General features: G+C 40.7%; 1 protein-coding gene across 4 annotated transcripts in view; it reads left to right on the top strand.

Moving 5' to 3' along the window:
- GFRA1 (GDNF family receptor alpha 1) overlaps window positions 1–18,328 on the top strand; it is a 314,453-nt gene that overhangs the window by 11,343 nt on the left and 284,782 nt on the right. For all 4 annotated transcript variants that reach the window (XM_042458611.1, XM_042458610.1, XM_042458609.1 and 1 more), the window contains exons 2-4: window positions 3,092–3,296; window positions 5,161–5,466; window positions 7,075–7,158. In XM_042458611.1, the coding sequence (XP_042314545.1) occupies window positions 3,245–3,296; window positions 5,161–5,466; window positions 7,075–7,158 (442 nt within the window). In that variant the 5' untranslated portion in view covers window positions 3,092–3,244. The remainder of the gene's footprint in view (window positions 1–3,091; window positions 3,297–5,160; window positions 5,467–7,074; window positions 7,159–18,328) is intronic.

Below are 18,328 nucleotides of genomic sequence, written 5' to 3' on the forward strand. Positions count from 1 at the left end.
TGACCATCCTCTGAGACAGAGACAGTGTGACTCACCCAAGGTCACCCAGTGGGTCTTCTTGACTGAGCCAGGATTTTAAGATGACTGAATAGATTGAAGGGAAGAAAACTTTTTGGATGGGGTGGAAGGTGGGAGATGAAGTTTATGACCACCTGTTTGCTTTACTTTTGCAATCCTACATAAGGTGGAAGTATTAAGTCCCATTGACTTCAATGGAGCTTATTCCCAGGTGTTTGGGCTGTTGGCTATATTTAAAGAGCTGGCAAAGCCACCTCAGACATTCAAAATTTGCATTGCAACTCTGGAGTTTGCTTTAAAGGCTTTATGCCTAAACACCTTAAAGGCATCAGATACCTTCTGACTTTGGGTGCTAAGCAGGGTCAGCCCAGGTTAGGACTTGGATGGGAGACTGATGACATACCAGTAATAATCCAATACTTGGATGGGAGACTGATGATGTCATACGCGGGCACGCTTTACATGGTTTTCAGCATATGCTGAAAGGGGAAGGGGCAGCACGTCCCATAGGGATGAATGGGGCGTGGTGCCGCCGCGTGCACAAGCCCCGTTAATTTAAATGGGGCTCGAGCATAGGCGGAATTTGCTTTACACAGGGGAGTCTGGAATGGATCTCCCGCGTAAAGTAAGGGCGCACTGTATATATTTATTCCTTCCTAGTCTTGAATTATGTTGTTTTTATTGTCATAGAGCATCCCGGTTCTTGGTTTGAATTTCCCTTTGATTTCCATGATCTTGTGGAATCAGTCTCATGTTCTTCCCTTTTTGTTGTTGTCCTCTATTTCTCTGCATTGGTCATTATAGCATTTGTCTTTATTTTTTCACACCATTCGTTGAACTGTAGCATTCATGGTTCTGAGTTTGTTCCTGTCTCCCTTTTGCTTTGCTTCTCTTCTTTCTTTTACTGCTTGTAGCGTTTTATCTGTCATCCATGATTTCTTCAATTTCTTTTTGACTACTGTAAGCGTATGTCTGCATTCTTCTTTTATTATGTCTGTGGCTTCTGACCATAGTTCATTTGGTTGTCCTCCATCTGGAGCATGACTAAGAAGCATGAACTTATATTTCTATTAGCGTTTTGAGCTTTGATATGGTCAAACCCCAGCAGCCAGAGAGGAAGCTTCTCAAACAGGGTGATAAGCCTTCACCACAAAGGAGGACAAGGCACTGCAAAATGGAGGACATTCCAGATAAATGGAGGGCCTGATCCAAGAAAAGCTCAGAACACTCATAATAAACATAAATCCATGCTTCGTAGTCATGTGTCAAAGAGAACACATTCTCAAGAATAATGGAGGACCTGACCATATAAAAGCTAAAAACACTCCTAGAAATGTAAATCCATGCTTCTCTTGCTCAAAAGGAAGGAAATTCAAGAAAAAGGGAGGGCCTGACCCAAGAAAAGCTCAGGACACTCCTATCAATGTAAATTCATGACCAAATGTAAGACCAATAAAACCTCAAAACATAGGAATTTAAAAATTCATGCTTCTTAGTCATGCTCAAAATGGAGGACATTCCAGGGGGAAAAAAGTAGGACCTGATAAGAGCTCAAACACATTCCTAGAAATAAATGATCCTTTGTTATGCTCAGCATGGAGGACCTTCAAGGAAAATGGAGGACCCGACGAATGAAAAGCTCAAACCAGTCCTAGAAAGCAGGACCCCTGCTTCTTAGCCCTGGACCAGACCCAAGAAACAAAACATATAAATATATATATATATATATATATTGCATGAGCTTTTGTAGACTCCAGTCTACTTTCTCAGGTGCATTTAAATGAAGCCTAGGAAATCCCCTGCTGCTAACTTCTTTCAGTGACTTTCAAAGGGGCCACAAGATTTCTCTACCTAGTGGTTCGACAGACTAACATGGCTATGTCTTTGAAAAACAACAACAATGATAATAATAGTAACAATGCATCTGAGGAAGTAGACTGAAGTCTAGGAAAGTTCCTGCTGCCAACTTCTTCCTTTCAGTGAGTCTCAAAGGGGCTACAAGATCTCTACATACTGATGCTACAGACTAACATGGCTATGTCTTTAAAATATATTTACAAAATTATAAATACTTATAAAGAAAAACAATTGGATAGAAATAGAAAAAAACGATGCTTGTATAGAGGCCATGCAAGAAAAAAAAGGGAAGATTGCTCCAAGAATTTCCATCCTCCTCCTCCTAGAAATTTGCACAGGTCAGGCTCAGAAAGGAGGACGTTGTCAACCAAATGGAGGACCTGCCCAAATCACCAAAGCTCCAAGCACTCCTAAAATAAAGATTAAGATTAAGATTTTTTTTTTTACAGAAAGACTGCTTTTGAATCCTTACAAAGGGATTCAACCCTGGGCTGAAAGTGGGAATGTAGGACAGGTCCTGGGAAAGGAGGACGTGCCTATCATAGTACCACCACCCTGGATATATTCCTGGAGGGTTAACTGATGGGTCTGCCCTCTCTTCTCCTCCCTCCCTCGTACTCTCCCTCCTTCTTTCCTTCTTTCTTCCCTTCCTCCTCCCTCTCCATCCAAAGCCAAAGGGGAGCCTTGGAGCCAGAGGCGTCCTGCGCTCCTTTCCGGATCGGAGCCTCCCAGACCCGCTTAGGAAAAGGATCGGAGGCAGCTGGGGAGGAGGACAGACCCGGATCTGTTTCGGGGAGTGACCTTTTGCGTGTGGACACACCACAAAACCAAGGCATCGCTTTGGAGAAAGAGAGAGCAGCTCCTTTCCTTCCTCCTCCTTCTCCATCACCATCAGCACCTTCTTTGGCTTTCTTTCTTTCTTTCTTTGGAGAGCAGAGAGAAGTGCTCTCTTCCCCTCCTTTTTTAAAAAGAAAACCAACCCACTCCCCGAGTGGGAGGCAAGGGAGGCTCCTTCTTCCTTCTTGGTCTCCTTTCTCCTCCTCCTTTGGGGAAATCTGGACACTTAGGATGCTTAGGCTGCTGCTGCTGGTGTTGGGAAGGTTGCTCTAAGTGCCAAGAAGTCAGGCATCTCTTGCTTGCCTTGCCTCTCCTCCCTCCTTTTTGGGTTGTTTGCAAAACAGCTGCTGCTGGGGGCTTTTCTTTCTCTTTTGGAAAGGGCGATCGGAAGAGAGACAGTGGAGCTTGGCAAGTCCATGGAGAGGGACCTGGGCTTGGGCTGCTTTGGACTCTCCAAGGGCTGCTGCTGGTGAGGAGCTTTGCGCGCAGAGCGCACCGCGAGCGCATCCTCTGCACAAGGGCAGCAGGCAGCATGGCTTGGGCGACTACCACCACCACCTTGTGCTTCCTTTTGCCCTGCCTGGGTAAGTCTTTGGGGACCCACCTCTGGGGGGGCTGGGTGTGTGTGTGTGTGTGTGTGTGAGAGAGAGAGAGAGAGAGAGAGAGAGATCAGAGAGCTGCAAATGGTTTTGGGGAGAAGAGTGGGAAGTTTTCCTTTAGTTTTTGGTACCCCCCAGTTGCTTTCATGCCAGGCTGTGCTGCTGCTTAGTTCCTAATGATAAGAATAATGATAATGATAAGGGAGTTCCTAATGATGATGATGATAATAATAATAATGATAAGACATTTATTGATAGCCTGCCTCTCCCAGAAAGATCGAGGCAGGTGACAACCATCAAAAATGTATCTATGACAGTGTGTGTGTGTGTGTGTGTGTGTGTGTATATATATGAGTGTGTGTGTGTGTGTGCGCGCGCATATATATATATATATAATATAGAACTATATGGACCCCTTCACGACCACCACCACCACCCCTGTTACAAAATAAATAAACAATTAAGTTAATAATGTCTAAATCATAATTATAAATTGTTCCTAGCTCCTGGGCAAACTTTACCTGGGAGTATTGCATTCTAGAGACCAGGCTAGCTTAGCAGTGGAGACCCACTGGTTGACCTTGGGCAAGGCATGCTCTCTCAGCCTCAGGGGAAGGCAAGGGCAAGCCTCCCCTGAACAGACCTGGCTAAGAAAGCCCCATCATAGCTTCGCCTTTGGGTCCTCAATGACTTGAAGGCGCACACACAACACACACAGGAGCCTACCTCTCATTGAACCCAACAAGATCCGCTTACTTCTCAGTACTGGGATCGCTTTGCTATAGACTGCAGAGGATACATAGTTAGCCTGGGCTTCCTAGCAAGTTGAAAGGGAAACTTTCCAGCCCTCTCTTTAGTAAGGGAGAGCTTTCTGTAACAGAAAAGCAATGGGTTTTCTCCCCTCTTCCTGGCTGTGTATTTTAAAAAACCATTTGTACCTTAAAACTGGACTGTTTAGACAACAGATTGTGTGTGTGTTTACATGCAAGCCCCTGCATCTGTAAGTAAAGAAGGAAATAAAGATGCAGAGGTGGGTACAATAGACTTGGGCTGCTGCAGTGACATTTTTTGGGGAGGGGGGACATGGAAGAAAACAAGTGGCACCAAACCTGTCACTTTTCACCCTTCCAGGTAGAACACTTCCCTGGCAGAGCCCTTCCAAAAGAGGCCATTTGTGTCCAATTGCTAGAAAGATATCTCCCTTTCATTCATCTGCCTGGAGTTAAAAATCACAGCAAAGCCTTTGTGAAAACAGGAGAGCCAGCTTTTAACCCACTGTTGCTGTGCTCCGAAGGACCAGCATCAGGGCAAAGAGAAATAAATCTTTCATGCGAGTTAAGCCCTGTGGTATTTGGAAGGGTTCACTTGTCTGGGATGTAAGTCTTTACTGCAGTCCTGGGGGGATTTTTTATTAAAAGAATGGGACAGGGAGGAAGACAGGTGCTGAATTATCTTCTCGAAAGTGTGACTGGAGGGACTCAGCTGTGCAGGTGGGAGATGTGGGATGAAGGTGGGAGGAGAACAATCTTGGCTTTATTGTTCACAGTTGGACATAATTTTTAAGGTGTGTGTGTGTGTGTGTGTGTGTGTGTGTGTGTAGGAGAAATGGCCTTTCCCATAGGAATCTTACTTGTTCCATTATTGGACTCCATTATTGAGGGGTAGACATGAAGGGGAAAGAATACAGACTCCTTGCCTTTTGATTTACCTTGTTCAACTGTTCACATTTGTTTGTGGATTTTGTTTTGTTTTGTTAAGTCTTGCTAGGTTAGCATAGTCTGTTCCCATATCATTAGAGGGACTTAATAATGTGTTTTCTTTGCTTGGGGGCTGCTCTCTTTGAATGCAGAGGTCCTCCTGTCTGGGGAAGTGAGTGGTCTGCTTGGCGGAGGGGACCGTCTCGACTGTGTCAAAGCCAGTGACCAGTGTCTCAGGGAGCAGAGCTGCAGCGCAAAATTCAGGACACTGAGACAGTGTGTGGCCGGCAAAGAGAGCAACTTCAGTCGGGCGACAGGCCTGGAGGCGAAGGACGAGTGCAAAAGCGCCATGGAGGCTCTGAAGCAGAAATCTCTTTACAATTGCCGCTGCAAGAGAGGCATGAAGAAGGAGAAAAACTGTCTGCGTATTTACTGGAGCATGTACCAAAGCTTACAGGGTATGTTGCCACCTCTGGGAGGAAAAATCCAGAAGATTTTCACTGCCCCTTCCCGACACACATTAGCATGGGATTCCCCCTGTCCCTCAGATTCACCATGATCTGACCCGGTAATTCACAATTGTGTTCTGCAGTTGCAAACTAAGAACCCTTTACTGCCACCCAGACAGAGCAGCTGTTGATATTGCTGCTGCTGCTGCAGTCATCTGTTGTTGGGAAATGCAGAATAAAAGATTTCCTCCAGGGGGACTCAGCTGACCTTTGTAAACTGAAGTCAAAAGATCTGAGTACAGTATTAGCAAGTGCAAGATGCAAATGACAAATTGGTTAGGTTCTTCCCTTCCCTACCCCTTCTTCATAAACACTTGTTAATGAGATCTAACTTCACGAGATCACAAGGGGTCACTCCTTACCCACTGTGTGAAACTGGAAGTTATCCTTTCCTAACTGATTTGGAAGGTTATAGAGGGCCTATGTTTATGAGCCTTGTCATTTCCACTCTGTGTGTGTGTGCGTGAGAGAGAGAGAGAGAGAGAGAGAGAGAGCGAGAGCGCCTCAAGGGGACTGTAGATAGTTTGGGGAGAAAAAGTCATTCTAATTCCTGCAGCATTAATGGGGCAGATGAGAAAGGCATGTTCATGGCTCTGTATGAGCAGTGAATCTGACAAAATGTCCATTGATTCTTGATGCAACAGGACAATTTAAAATTGCAGTGGAATTTGACTCTTGCTTGGTTGGGAATTTAAGGCCCAGTTCTGTTGTCCTTGTGATCTTGATGCATCTTACAATAATATCTACTCGGAGACTTCCACACCTGTGGTGTTTAATTGAAATCAATACTTTAGTCAATGACAACACTGAATAGTTTAATGACTTTGGATTTACTGGAAGTAGCCTTCACACTAAATTATACTTATTACTGGAGAGTCCCTACTATATATTGCATTTTAAAATGGAATACTTTACTTTTTACAGTTCACTGGGCTTTACTCCCTGGTAAATGTGTGTTAGATTACAGTGCTAGATTCAGTTTTCACTGGTCAAGTGTTGTAGAAGTGTTTGAATTATTATAGTTAAAGAAAAATATTGCAGTGTTGGATATTCTTTTATGATCTTTCCCTGCTTATGTATCTCTTGATTACGTCTTCTACTCCGTTTCATGCTGGAGGAGAAGAATGAACTACTTCCTAAATACCTTCCAAAGATACTTTTTTGGGTTACTATTAAGACAAATCTGATTTTAAAACCATTTGCCTTTGGATAACTAATGCTCCCCACTCATTATTATGGGGTACAATAGCACTGAGCACCTGAAGTTTGTCTGCACCCCACCTCAAGTCTGCTTTCCCCCTCAAGACACCTCAAGTCTGGGAGAAAGAGCAGTAAGAAGATGAATTTGCCAAAGCTATGATGGAATCCCAGCCAGGAGACAAAAGAGTCAAGATGATGAGGGCTTAGGGAAGGAAGCTGTATCCAAGTTGGAGGGAAGAAGTTGTTGGTTGAATGGGCATGTTTGTTGAGGGTAATGAGTTGGACCTTCTAGCTATCTTAAGGATTTTTGGAGGTGATGAAGCATGAAAGAAAAATCACACTTTCTATTGTCTTTAGGAAATGACTTGCTTGAAGAGTCACCTTATGAACCAGTTAACAGCAGGTTATCGGACATATTCAGGCTAGCGCCAATTGTGTCAGGTAAGTGGATTTACTATTATTTTATTGAACTCTGGACTAGTTGTGAATCCTTTCAGAATGGTTTATGAGGAGTTGGAACCATGCATTTTCTTTTCAAACATGACTGGTTCTGAGTTTCAAAAGTGGAAATTACAATCTTGTTGACAAAGGAGACACCATGGACTTACTTAACTAGGGATCCTGTTGTCACAGTGCATAATCAGGCATAATCAGAAAGAAGCTCAGCTGTGTATTTAAGAATCCTATTCAGTGCTATAATCCTGAATGTGCTTACACAGGAGTAAGCCCCTCTGCACGTTGTGGGTCTTGTTTCTAAGTAATGTAGAGGAATGTCCTCTAAATGTATTGATGTGAATTCAGTTTTGTCTACTGTACACTCTTTAGTCCACAATATGCTTGTTCATCACTCAATGAGTACAGCATCAGGTGATCACTTGCGTTTGTAGAACATCATGGAGCAAATGCCACAGAAAGAGCATCATATTGACTGACATCAGCTCAAATGCAATGCCTTTTCATAAATCAGTCTGTGACTCATCAGGTACTAAGCAGTGATGTATGTGTCTATGTGTATGCCAATAAACCCTGTGTCATTGGCATTTATGGGAAATAATAATTTCTCCTTTGTTCTGCATGAATAGCTATTGTTAGAGAGTATGTGTAGAGTATGAACAGAGTATACAGTATTTCTGATCTTGAAAAAAAAATACTCCCTGTAGTGTTCCCTTTGGTGAAAAGGAACAGGGGCAGAAGACTAAGTACAGTACATTGGGTCCTTCATACCTGCTGAGGTTTGGTTCTAGGACCCCCTGTGGATACCAAAATCCATGGATGCTCAAGCCCCTTCATATACAATTGCTTAGCAAAATGGTGCCCCTTACATAAAATGACAAAAACAAAGTTTGTGTTTGGAATTTATATTATTTTTGAATATTTTCAAGCTGCGGATGATTAAATCAGTGGATAAAAAGTCTGTGGATATAGAGGGCCAACTGTATGTACACCTGTAGGTGGCGATCTGATTCTCTGTCTCCAGAATTTAATATTTGACGAGAAGTCTTAGTTGTCTATGTAGATTCTGCTTTTTGGCGGGCAGGCAAATGAGATGATTCTGTACCATTTTTTTCTCTTTGTGAGAAATGAATGCCTTTTTGATACTGAAAGAAGAACCTCCCCCCTCCATGATTGCATTGCAGTGCTGCACATGCCTAGTCAGAAGTAAAACCCATTGAGTTCATTGGGACTCTCAGATGAACAGGGATAGGATTGTACCTTTAATTTCTTATTATTTTAAGAGCTTTGCTTTCCTAAGGCTCCCCATATATCATTGTTTGGAGCAAACCCTGTGGATCTTCCTTGGATGCACTGCTTATGCTTCCAAATTTAAATTGCATTTCTTGTGGGTCAGAAATATTTATTGTTGTCATATATTTTAAGCATCACTAGGCTCTTAAGAGTCAGGTTAAATTGATCTCAAGAATTTACTCTGTATCTACAACATCACATTTCTGTTGTAAAACAGTGCTATAGTACCTATTATATCAAGAACGATTAACAATAGCAGGCTTGCTTTCGCTGCTGTATTCTGTGGTAGAAAGTGAACTTCTTTGGCGAGATTGTGCATGAAAAAAAAGCCTGAAACACAGCAGAGCAACAGAGTGCCAGGATAAATGGTCTAGAGAGGAAATGGGTTCTTGAAACTTTTCCAAATAAGTAATATATGACAATTTCATCTGAATGTGCCAATGCAAACTTAGCAAAATTCAGCTCTTAATGTTCCTTTAAATGTTTTTTAGATCAATTTTTATTTGTGCTTTAGAACTAATTTGCTCTGAGCATAAGCTCCTTTTCTGCCTTGGTTCTTGATTTATCTCTTTTTCCAGAACTCAGAAAAGTTACTTTTTCAATTACAACTCTCAGAAGTCCTCAGCCAGTACAGCCAGAGACCTAGGGATCTTACTGAAAGTTGTAGTTCAGAATAGAAACTGTGTTTTGAGTTCCATCTTCTTAAGATACTTTTCTTCTGACAAATTAGGATCTTGTTTAGTTTAAGATATTAGATTCTGTAATGGCCTATGGCTGTGACTGTAATGATGAAATATTTATTTATGCAACTCGAATTCTGTATTTTTCCATTTGGTGTTCCCATGTATTTCAGTGAAGGTACATGAGGTCAGTTTTGGAGAAAAGTACATAGGCATTGCATTGGATTAAGTCACAGAGGGGCTGTGCAGACAGCCCCAAAGAGGTGTCCTTCAGCCATCCCTTTTACAGCCAGACTGGGGTCACAGCAACTGCATGCCGTGGCCTCGATGTGGGCTTTGCAGGCCACACAGCGCCAGAGGAGCACTGTGATGGTGCACGCCATGTGGAGTGGTGCACAGTGTCACACTTCCCTGAGGGCGGAGTTGGGGCATGCGTCATGTGGACACCATGCCCCGACTCCGTCCCTGGTCAGCTTTTAAGGCCAGTCTGCATAGGGCTATAGTGAATATGAAAAACTAGCCTGACATGCTAGAAGTATTGAACAATAGTTGATATCTCTTGAATGGCAGTAAATACCTCTTAATAACACCTTTTTAGTGTTAATTTATTGGACTGCTTATACTATGCTTGGATAACTGGGATACTAGAATTGATACTGTGCTCTCAGCGTTTGTGTTCTGGTGCTGTGCTTGGAAAACTCATTAAAGTCAGGGGTTATATCTACTCTTCTGGTCAGTGTTTACTTTATGCATTAAGCGTACTATTTTCAGTAGTTGGGAATATATGTAAGCATAATTTTGATCAGATAATAGTTCTTGCAAAAGACTGTCATTATGTGTGTTTTTCATATACTTCTTCCTTACTGCACTCAAAACAAACTTCTAAATTTTTGGATTAGATGCAATTTAGGAAATCTTCACCCATACGAATTATTGAGGAATGAACAGTGTACTGATGAAAAAGAATTGCCTACTCCTCTTTTGCATATTTTTCTTTAATAATGTATGAAATTAGGTTTTCATACTCACATATAGGCTTTTGTTCTACAGCTCTCATAATCATATGTGTGCTTGTCAGCCTACGTGTCTAAAATATAGCATTGTTGTAGATGCAATCATGCCAGCTGGGTAAACGACAGAATCATATAGATATTGCCTTTATAAATATTTTATCATTACATTTGGGGCCTAGAATGTGAGAATGGGCCCATCTCAGGTCCTCCTGACATCCTTCAGGTTGGTGTGCAAGGGATAATCTGTATGTACATCTGCAGAAGCTTTAATAGATGGTAGGCCAACATACCAGTGGTAGTAGCTATACTAATGCAGCAGTGGAGCCTTGACCTAGGCAGGCTGTTGTTGGATCATGGATGTAGAAAGTTGCAGATTCAGATCTCAGCATGTCCAGCTACAGCTGGGAAAATTCTTTTTCTCACACCCTGAAAACTAGTTCCAATGTGTGTAGAACGAGGTGGATGGTGAGACGGTGGCAATTTCCCTCTCTCTCCTCCGCCCCAAGCCACCTCTCTGTAACAGTGCCCAAACAAGTTTCCTCTTTTGACAGTATTCCATCCAAAATGGTGACTGAAAGTGACATCCAATTATCTCTGGTTTCCATTTTGGGCAGGATACAACAGAAGGAGGAAGTATTGGGATTTTTTTGGTTGTTGTTGCAGGCATGCATTTTTGCATGACTGGAGTGAATTTTGGACAAAAATTAGATAAATATTGCAATTTTTTTTAAAATTGAAGTCTCAGGACACCAGAAGTGGGGTCCAGAGCCACACTTGGCCCAAGCACTACTCTTTGTTTACTCCTGTTGTAGGAAATACTGGGTTAATCAGCGTAAGAGAACTTCCTGTTAGTTCAGAGACTCACACTGTACCTCATTTTTTAAATTAAAAATATCTTGATACTCTTTAAAATATAGTTTTACATTTAAATAAACAAGTTCCATTTTGGAAGGTGGTGAAGTGTATATCTAGGAATTACAAAGAGGTGGTCTGCCCAATTTGTTCTAAATATCAACTCATAGTGTCATTCAGAGATGGCTGGGGGTGCTCATGAATTCCCCTTTTGTCCCTGTTTCCATTGTCATTGATGTATAGCATGGGGGGGGGGGCTGTGGATGTGAAAGCCCATTCTATTCTGATGCATTTATTTTCACTGTCTTCTGCCAGCAGCCCAGCAATCTTGTTGACGATTCCCCTAATGAAACACAGTAAGTGTATTCACAGAAGCAATGCCAAAAAGAAATTTCCAGATAGGCTTTCACTTAAGCGTGAGCATGCTAAATCTCTAGATCACCACAAACTGCAATTGTCTGCAAACTCTGGTTGGTATCTTGCCCAGTTTTGTATGATTCTAGTTGCAGTATGCTATACACATGGGTACCTGACATTGTCCTACTGCTTTCAGAGATTGTGCCAGTCTAAACCACTGTAGGCATTTATTGCTTACTGCAGGGTTCACTACTGTTTAGCCCCAGTCATGAGGATAACAGCTGTTAAATAGGAGTGGTTTTTCTCTGCCCTATTGGCTATTGAAAAGCTGTTAGAAAATTCATTATTTTGAACTGGAGAAGGAATTTCCATTCATGGGTCCTCCTGTTGATAATGTGCAGCTTATGATGTGCCATGAAAACTAAAATATCTTTTCCAAGAGCACCTTATATCTTCATATTTCTCTGGATCAGATGTAATGTCTGGTGGCAGCATCTACCATTAGACAGAGAAAAACAGCTGCCTCAGACAACATATATTTGTTATCATGACCAGATAGTAAATTGCTACCTCTTTAATTTGTTAGCCTTTTATTAGTGCCAGGGACAGGGAGAGATGCTTGTGAGAGTTTTTGTTTCCTGGACCAAAATAAGTTGGATGGCTTTAGGCAGCATGTACCTTGATTTTGGTGACTGAGGGGTAGCTATATAGCTTTCTTTGTTCTAGGCAATTTCTTCTGACTGCTCTGTCAGTGGATTGTCATGTTGTGATAGTGGTGATGTGAATTTGTACATCACAAGTATAGGGCTAGATGGCAGAGCCATCTGCCCTCTGAAAATAAAGGAACTTACATATTTCTTTATATTGCTTCTATGTGTAAACCTTAGCTGTGATTGAACTGTGGTATTGTGTGATAACAGTTGGTGGCAGCTTGGATTGGAGGAGTCTGCAATGGAGATATGCATACATTTTTCATTGTCAAACATTTATTTTAGCGATTATAATGTCACTGAATTGGCACACAGACAAAACACAGCTTTTAATAGTAGCATTATCGTGGCATTATATGCCCTTCTAAAATAAAAACAATCCAGGAGATACAGAACATAAGAATTTTTATTGAAGCATAAAGAATTCCACACTTTTCACTAGCAAAACACACAACATTTATATCTTTGATTTGAATTGTGAATGGGTGACAAGTAAAAACCCAACACAGTTCAGTTGGTGCTGAAAGATCATGATCCGAATTAATGTTTTAGAAAGCAACAGATAATTAAAAGGTTTTGGGATTTGCAAATAGATTAGCTATGAGCTGTGGTAAGTAGACCGATGTATAAATTTATTATCCAAATAGCATCTTGGTGCTATTTTAAGTTCCATCACACAGTCTTAAGGGGTTGCTTTAGTGCATTATGCTAGGCAAGTGAGGCAGAACCCTCCAGCCTGTGGGCTGTAGCTCAGTGGAGAGTGCATGTTGTTGTTGTGTGCCTTCAAACTGACTCTGACTTATAGTGACCCTATCTTAAGGTTTTTTTGGAAAGATTTATTCAGGGCCATTTTACAACACATAATTATAGCACCATGGTTTCACTTGAATGGCCACTGCTACATCTTGAGGAGTCCTGGGATTTGTAGTTTGATGAGACACTCAAGTTCCCTGTCTGAGAATTCTACATGCCTCCCAAACTGCAAATCTTCAGATTCTATAGGGAAGTGGTCAGGGCAGTTTAAGTGGAATTATAGTGCTATGATTGTACAATGTGAAATGCTCTCAGAGGAGGATTGCCATTGGCTTTCTCTAAGGCTGAGTGAATGTGACTTGCCCAAGGTCACCCAGTGCATTTCTATGGCTAAGTGGGGATTCGAACCTTCACCTCCCATAATCCTAGTTCAGCACTCAGATCATTATACCATGATGGTATTTATCTTTAGGTAGCTTGGAATTGGAGAGACACTAGTGGCCAGTGGGTCAGAGAACTGAGGTTGACAAACCAAGGGTCTGACTTGGTATAAGCAGCAGTGGCTGGTGGCTTTCTTGTGCAATTGATCTGCTCTGGGTTTTATTCCACATTTTAAAGGAGTTCTTCAAGGTCCTAAACCTGTTTTGGAGATAGGGGCTTTAAAGGCTGCATCTGCTCTGCAGAAATAATCCAGTTTGATGCCAGTTTAACTGCTACGGCTCAGTGCTGTGGAGTTCTGGGAATTGTAGTTTGTTGTGGCACTAGAGCTCTGCCGTAGACGGCTAAATGTCTCCTAAAATTACAATTCCCAGAATTCCATAGCACTGAGCCATGACAAGCAAAATGGTGTCAAACTGGATTATTTTTGCAGTGCAGATGATGATGATACAATAATAATAATAAATTTATTTATAGCCCACCACTCCCAAAGGATCGAGATGGGTTACAATCACAAAATACATTAATAACAGTATCAATACAAAATGTATACTGTATAAGATAAAACAGCACAATCCCCTTAAACTCCCATTTGAACTAATCAACAATAATTATAAAAATTTTATTGCTGTAACCCGCCCAGATTCCTTGTGATTGGGTGGACTATAAATTATTATTATTATTATTATTATTATTATTATTATTATTATTATTTACAATTAAATTAATAAATTAATAAATTATAAAAAGTCAAAGTCTTGAATCAAGGTCAGAGTGGATTCATTACACCCTTGACACAGAAACCACTGACTGCCACTTTCTTCAATACCATTTCCCCTTTAATATGAGTATTGTTGGGTGGTGGAAAGTGTCACTTTGCTGTGATAGTGAGGAACTAGTTATATTCTGCTGTTTCATAGGCTCCAATTCCAGTGGTTGTCACTAACCTAGACATCTTGACTGGGCCTGCCTGCACCTGCCTTACATTTGATCAAAAGATTGCAGCAACGCATAAGACTTTTAGCACAAGAGGTTTTTTTTTCCCCCCAGTCAGGACTGAGATTGGGATCTGGTCATCACTTTGTATGAACCTGAAGCTTTCTTGAAGCTTGTTGCACAGTTGAACGTGCTGGCATATTAGCATGCTGGATTGTAGCCCTTGGTTATGAGTGTTTTTCATTATTTATATATTTGTCATATTAATACCTCACCATTCAGTGAGCTCAAGGTACTGTGTGTGGCTCTTACCCTTCTCACTGTACCTCTGCAAGAGACCTGTGAGGTAGATCACACTAAGAGAGAATATAACTGTCATTAATTACAATTTATAACTGTGATGTCATTAAAGATTATGCATTAAGAAACACCCATAGTTATTCACAGCTTGTCATTCAAATACCTACAGAGATAGCTAGCTAGCTAGAAGTATTAAAATCAGATGAGAGGATTATTCTTTCTCGCCTACTTTGAGACATGGGATAAAGAACCTTTAATCTAATCTCCTTGCTTTTAGCCTGGAGGTAGATCAGAGTGGAGGGTGAGTCTTTGCACCACAACACCAGGAGTAAAGGAGGAAGCTCACTAACTAAATACATCCGCTCTCCCCTGCAGAAAGTCTGTTGAAGCAACTAATAAATTAAGCCTTGCAAGTTCTTTCAAGTTGCTGATCTACTGGCAGAGCTGGAGGTTTGGACACAAGGCTTTCCTCTTGCCTGGAGGTGAGCCCACCTCCAGATTTTTCACCCTGCTCTCTTGCCTGGAAGATGACCCATGAAAACTGGAGAGTCAGGGCCAGGACTGAGATCTGGCAACCCTAATTGTAAGAGCAGCAGAAGGTGGAATCAGTCTACTATGACATGACAGACATCTAGCTTCAATGAGGAAGAATTATGTGGTAAAACTTGCCAACCACAATGCAGAAAATTCTTGACTCCAGCACAAGAGAAAGTATATTTTTTGCATCCAATCACAATAATATTTGTTGCAGTTTGAACAAGAACTAACATCTCTTCTGTTTTTGTAGCCAAATGTACATACACAGCAAGAAAAAAGAAAAAAAGGAAAAACTGATTTAAAAAATGCAAACAACTCATACAGTGCTGCTATTTCTTGCAACAATGATTATCACAGTTTTACAGTTTACACATGTGTAGAAATACAGAAAAATCAGTACTGAAAATGTGCAAAATCTATCTGGAACTGACAACTCCCCTTCTTGCCATCTTGCTTTTTCTTATTTACTGCACAAGGACGAACCAAGTCAGGATTTATACCCTAATAGCAATTCACTTGAAAAGACTGTGGCTTCTGTAGTTACCAGACCAGTGAAAAAAACAGATACCATCCAACATTTCACAGATGAAAACTGGGACATGTTTTGCCAAGTAACATCAGAATGTGGCTAAGGTAGCAAAAGTTACCAATGAGGAAAAACAGATAAACTAATAGAGACCACAGCAGTTTGCCACAGCAGAAAAATTCTGAAGAGCCACCCTCACCGAGCATTATTATTGTATTACTGCATTGACCTATATATAGGTTGACCCAGGTTTTTCAAATCAATTCTTTGACTTATAGATGAGTATATACAGTAATCAAGACTGTCCCTGTCAATTTAAAACAGTTGGAGGGTATGAAAACATTGATAATAGAAGTGTAATACGAAATAGACTGGGAGGGCATAAGATTTCTATTTGCAAGACAGAGTACAGAAAGTTCTATTTGCCTTTTATGGGAACATGCCTTTGTATACAGGTTGGGTCTCCATTATCTGGAATGCTGAAATCTGAAATAATCCCAAATCCCAAATTATCCACATGGATAATTGAGTGACACCTTTTTTTCCTGATGGTTCAATGTACTCAAACTTTTTTCATGCACATAATTATTAAAAATATCATTTATAAAATTATCTCCAGGCTATATGTATAAGGTGCATACGAAACATAAATGAATTTCATGTTTAGACATCCCGTCTCCAAGAGATCTATCTCATTATGTATGTGCAAATATTACAAAATCAAAACACTTCTGCTGCCAAGCATTTTGGATAAGGGAGACTTGGCCTGTATCACAGTGGCACTGTCTTGATATAGAATCATAGAGTTGGAAGAGATTGCTAGGGCCATCCAGTCCAACCCCCTGCCATGCAGGAAATCTAAATCAAAGCATCCCCAACAGATGGCCATCCAGCCTCTGTTTAAAGACCTCTAAGGAAGGAGATTCCACTACACTCCAAGGGAGTTTGAATAGTTTTCATATTTGAAAACTTGGTTGTATTGTAGTTGCTCATTTAGAACTGTATGATCTATCTTGTAGCAGTAACAGCAACAATATGCTTTTGACCTTAGCGGTGCCTGTTGTCATCCCAGTTGAGCATGCATGTTAAATAGTTTTAGATAAGATGTTGCTGTGTGTGTGTGTGTGTGTGTGTGTGTGTGGAAGTGTTTGTGTCCACTGACATTTCTGAATGCAGATCCTTGTTGCAGAGGCAACCAGATTTGCTTCCAGGCAGACAGTAATTATCAGCATTGTGCATGGATACCAGTAGCTGATGCCCAGTTTTGTTTTTTTGTTTTTGTAATCAGATTGAACTCTGCATAGAAGGAAATTGTTTTGCTTGACTGCTTTGGCAGCTTCCTGTTTTGCATAGTTTGGGTTCACATTGCCTTTCTGGTTCCAATCTGGTTAGTTTATAAGTTTCTGCTTGATCTCTGGTCCTTGGCTGTTCTCCCGAGGCTTTCGTGAGAACTCCAGCCTGGCGATTTCTCTTGTAACTTTCTCTGTGTGTGCTTCTCCTTTTCTGATGCTACAATTCCTTCTACCCAACAGGGGAAGACAGATGATTGCTAACAGTGAAACACAAAAGACTCACAGGGAAAGGGTGTGAGTGAAGTCAAAGAGTAGGATCAGTAGCTGAAAGAAGAAGACTATATTTCAGCTGCCAAACTTGGTATATCGCAGCTCATAGATGGCTGTTTACATTTTTTAATTTTAAATTATTCTGGCTCTCAAATCTTACTGCCTTTTACATTTTTGTTGTACCATGTACTGTTTAGTTTCTGGAATTAGTCTAGCATCTGTTGAAACATTTACAGCATACATAAACTGTTGACTGTCTGCTAGAAACACTAGACACAAAGTGTTTGCGTTTTAATAAAAATAAACAATACTTCTTGTATTCCAAGAGTTAATGTATACATGGAGAAGGGATTAATTGACCTCAAGTTTTTGACGATAATAATATAATATGATATACATTTTAGAAGAAAGATATCACACAGGCAGCATTTTTGTTTGTTGGGTGGGGGTCTATTTGCTACAGAGCCATTTTTCTAGTTGGCAATGTGTTTTTTACATTAGCATTTCAGTAACATTTTAAAATAAGCAATATAGCAGTTTTCTGTAGCTAAAATGCATGCAATTACTTGGAATCATTGCTATTGAAATAAGTCATTAGCACAATTTCTGTTATTTACTTGTTCAGAAGCACTTAAATGCTAGAGTCAAGTGAATGAAAGGCAATTTTTGTAAATGTCAAGTTATTGTGCCATGTAGACTGTATTCCTGCTAGAAATGTAACATGAGCAATATGCAACACAAAAAAGTGTAATGGCAGAAAAATAACCCCTTTTGGAGTATAGAAATTTGTAGAACTGACAGCCTTTTAAGAGAGCTGATGATATCAGACAATTTGAGAAGCAAAGATGCATCTTTGCCCCCGTAGTCTACATGAATCCTATTACTGCTTGTTGTCCAAAAATTACATTTTTCCATTAATGTTTTGACACACAATGATGGAGTTTGGAAGATGTTTCCATCTTTAAAAAAACAACTGTGTACTGTATAATGCTTAGGGCTGATGCCTAGGTAAGTAGGCACAGAATTCTCCATGTTTTCTCAATCACGTGTTCTTTACTTCCATAACGGGTAGTTCCATTAATCTTACTCTTGTACTTCACATTAGATTTTCCTTTTGCTCTTTATTCCTTACTCTTAAATCCAGGCTTAGCAAAATTTGTCAATACTTTGGAAAATATTGCTATCTAAGTACTCTGGATCA

Source organism: Sceloporus undulatus, chromosome 3, assembly GCF_019175285.1.
Source record: "Sceloporus undulatus isolate JIND9_A2432 ecotype Alabama chromosome 3, SceUnd_v1.1, whole genome shotgun sequence".
NCBI lineage: Eukaryota > Metazoa > Chordata > Lepidosauria > Squamata > Phrynosomatidae > Sceloporus > Sceloporus undulatus.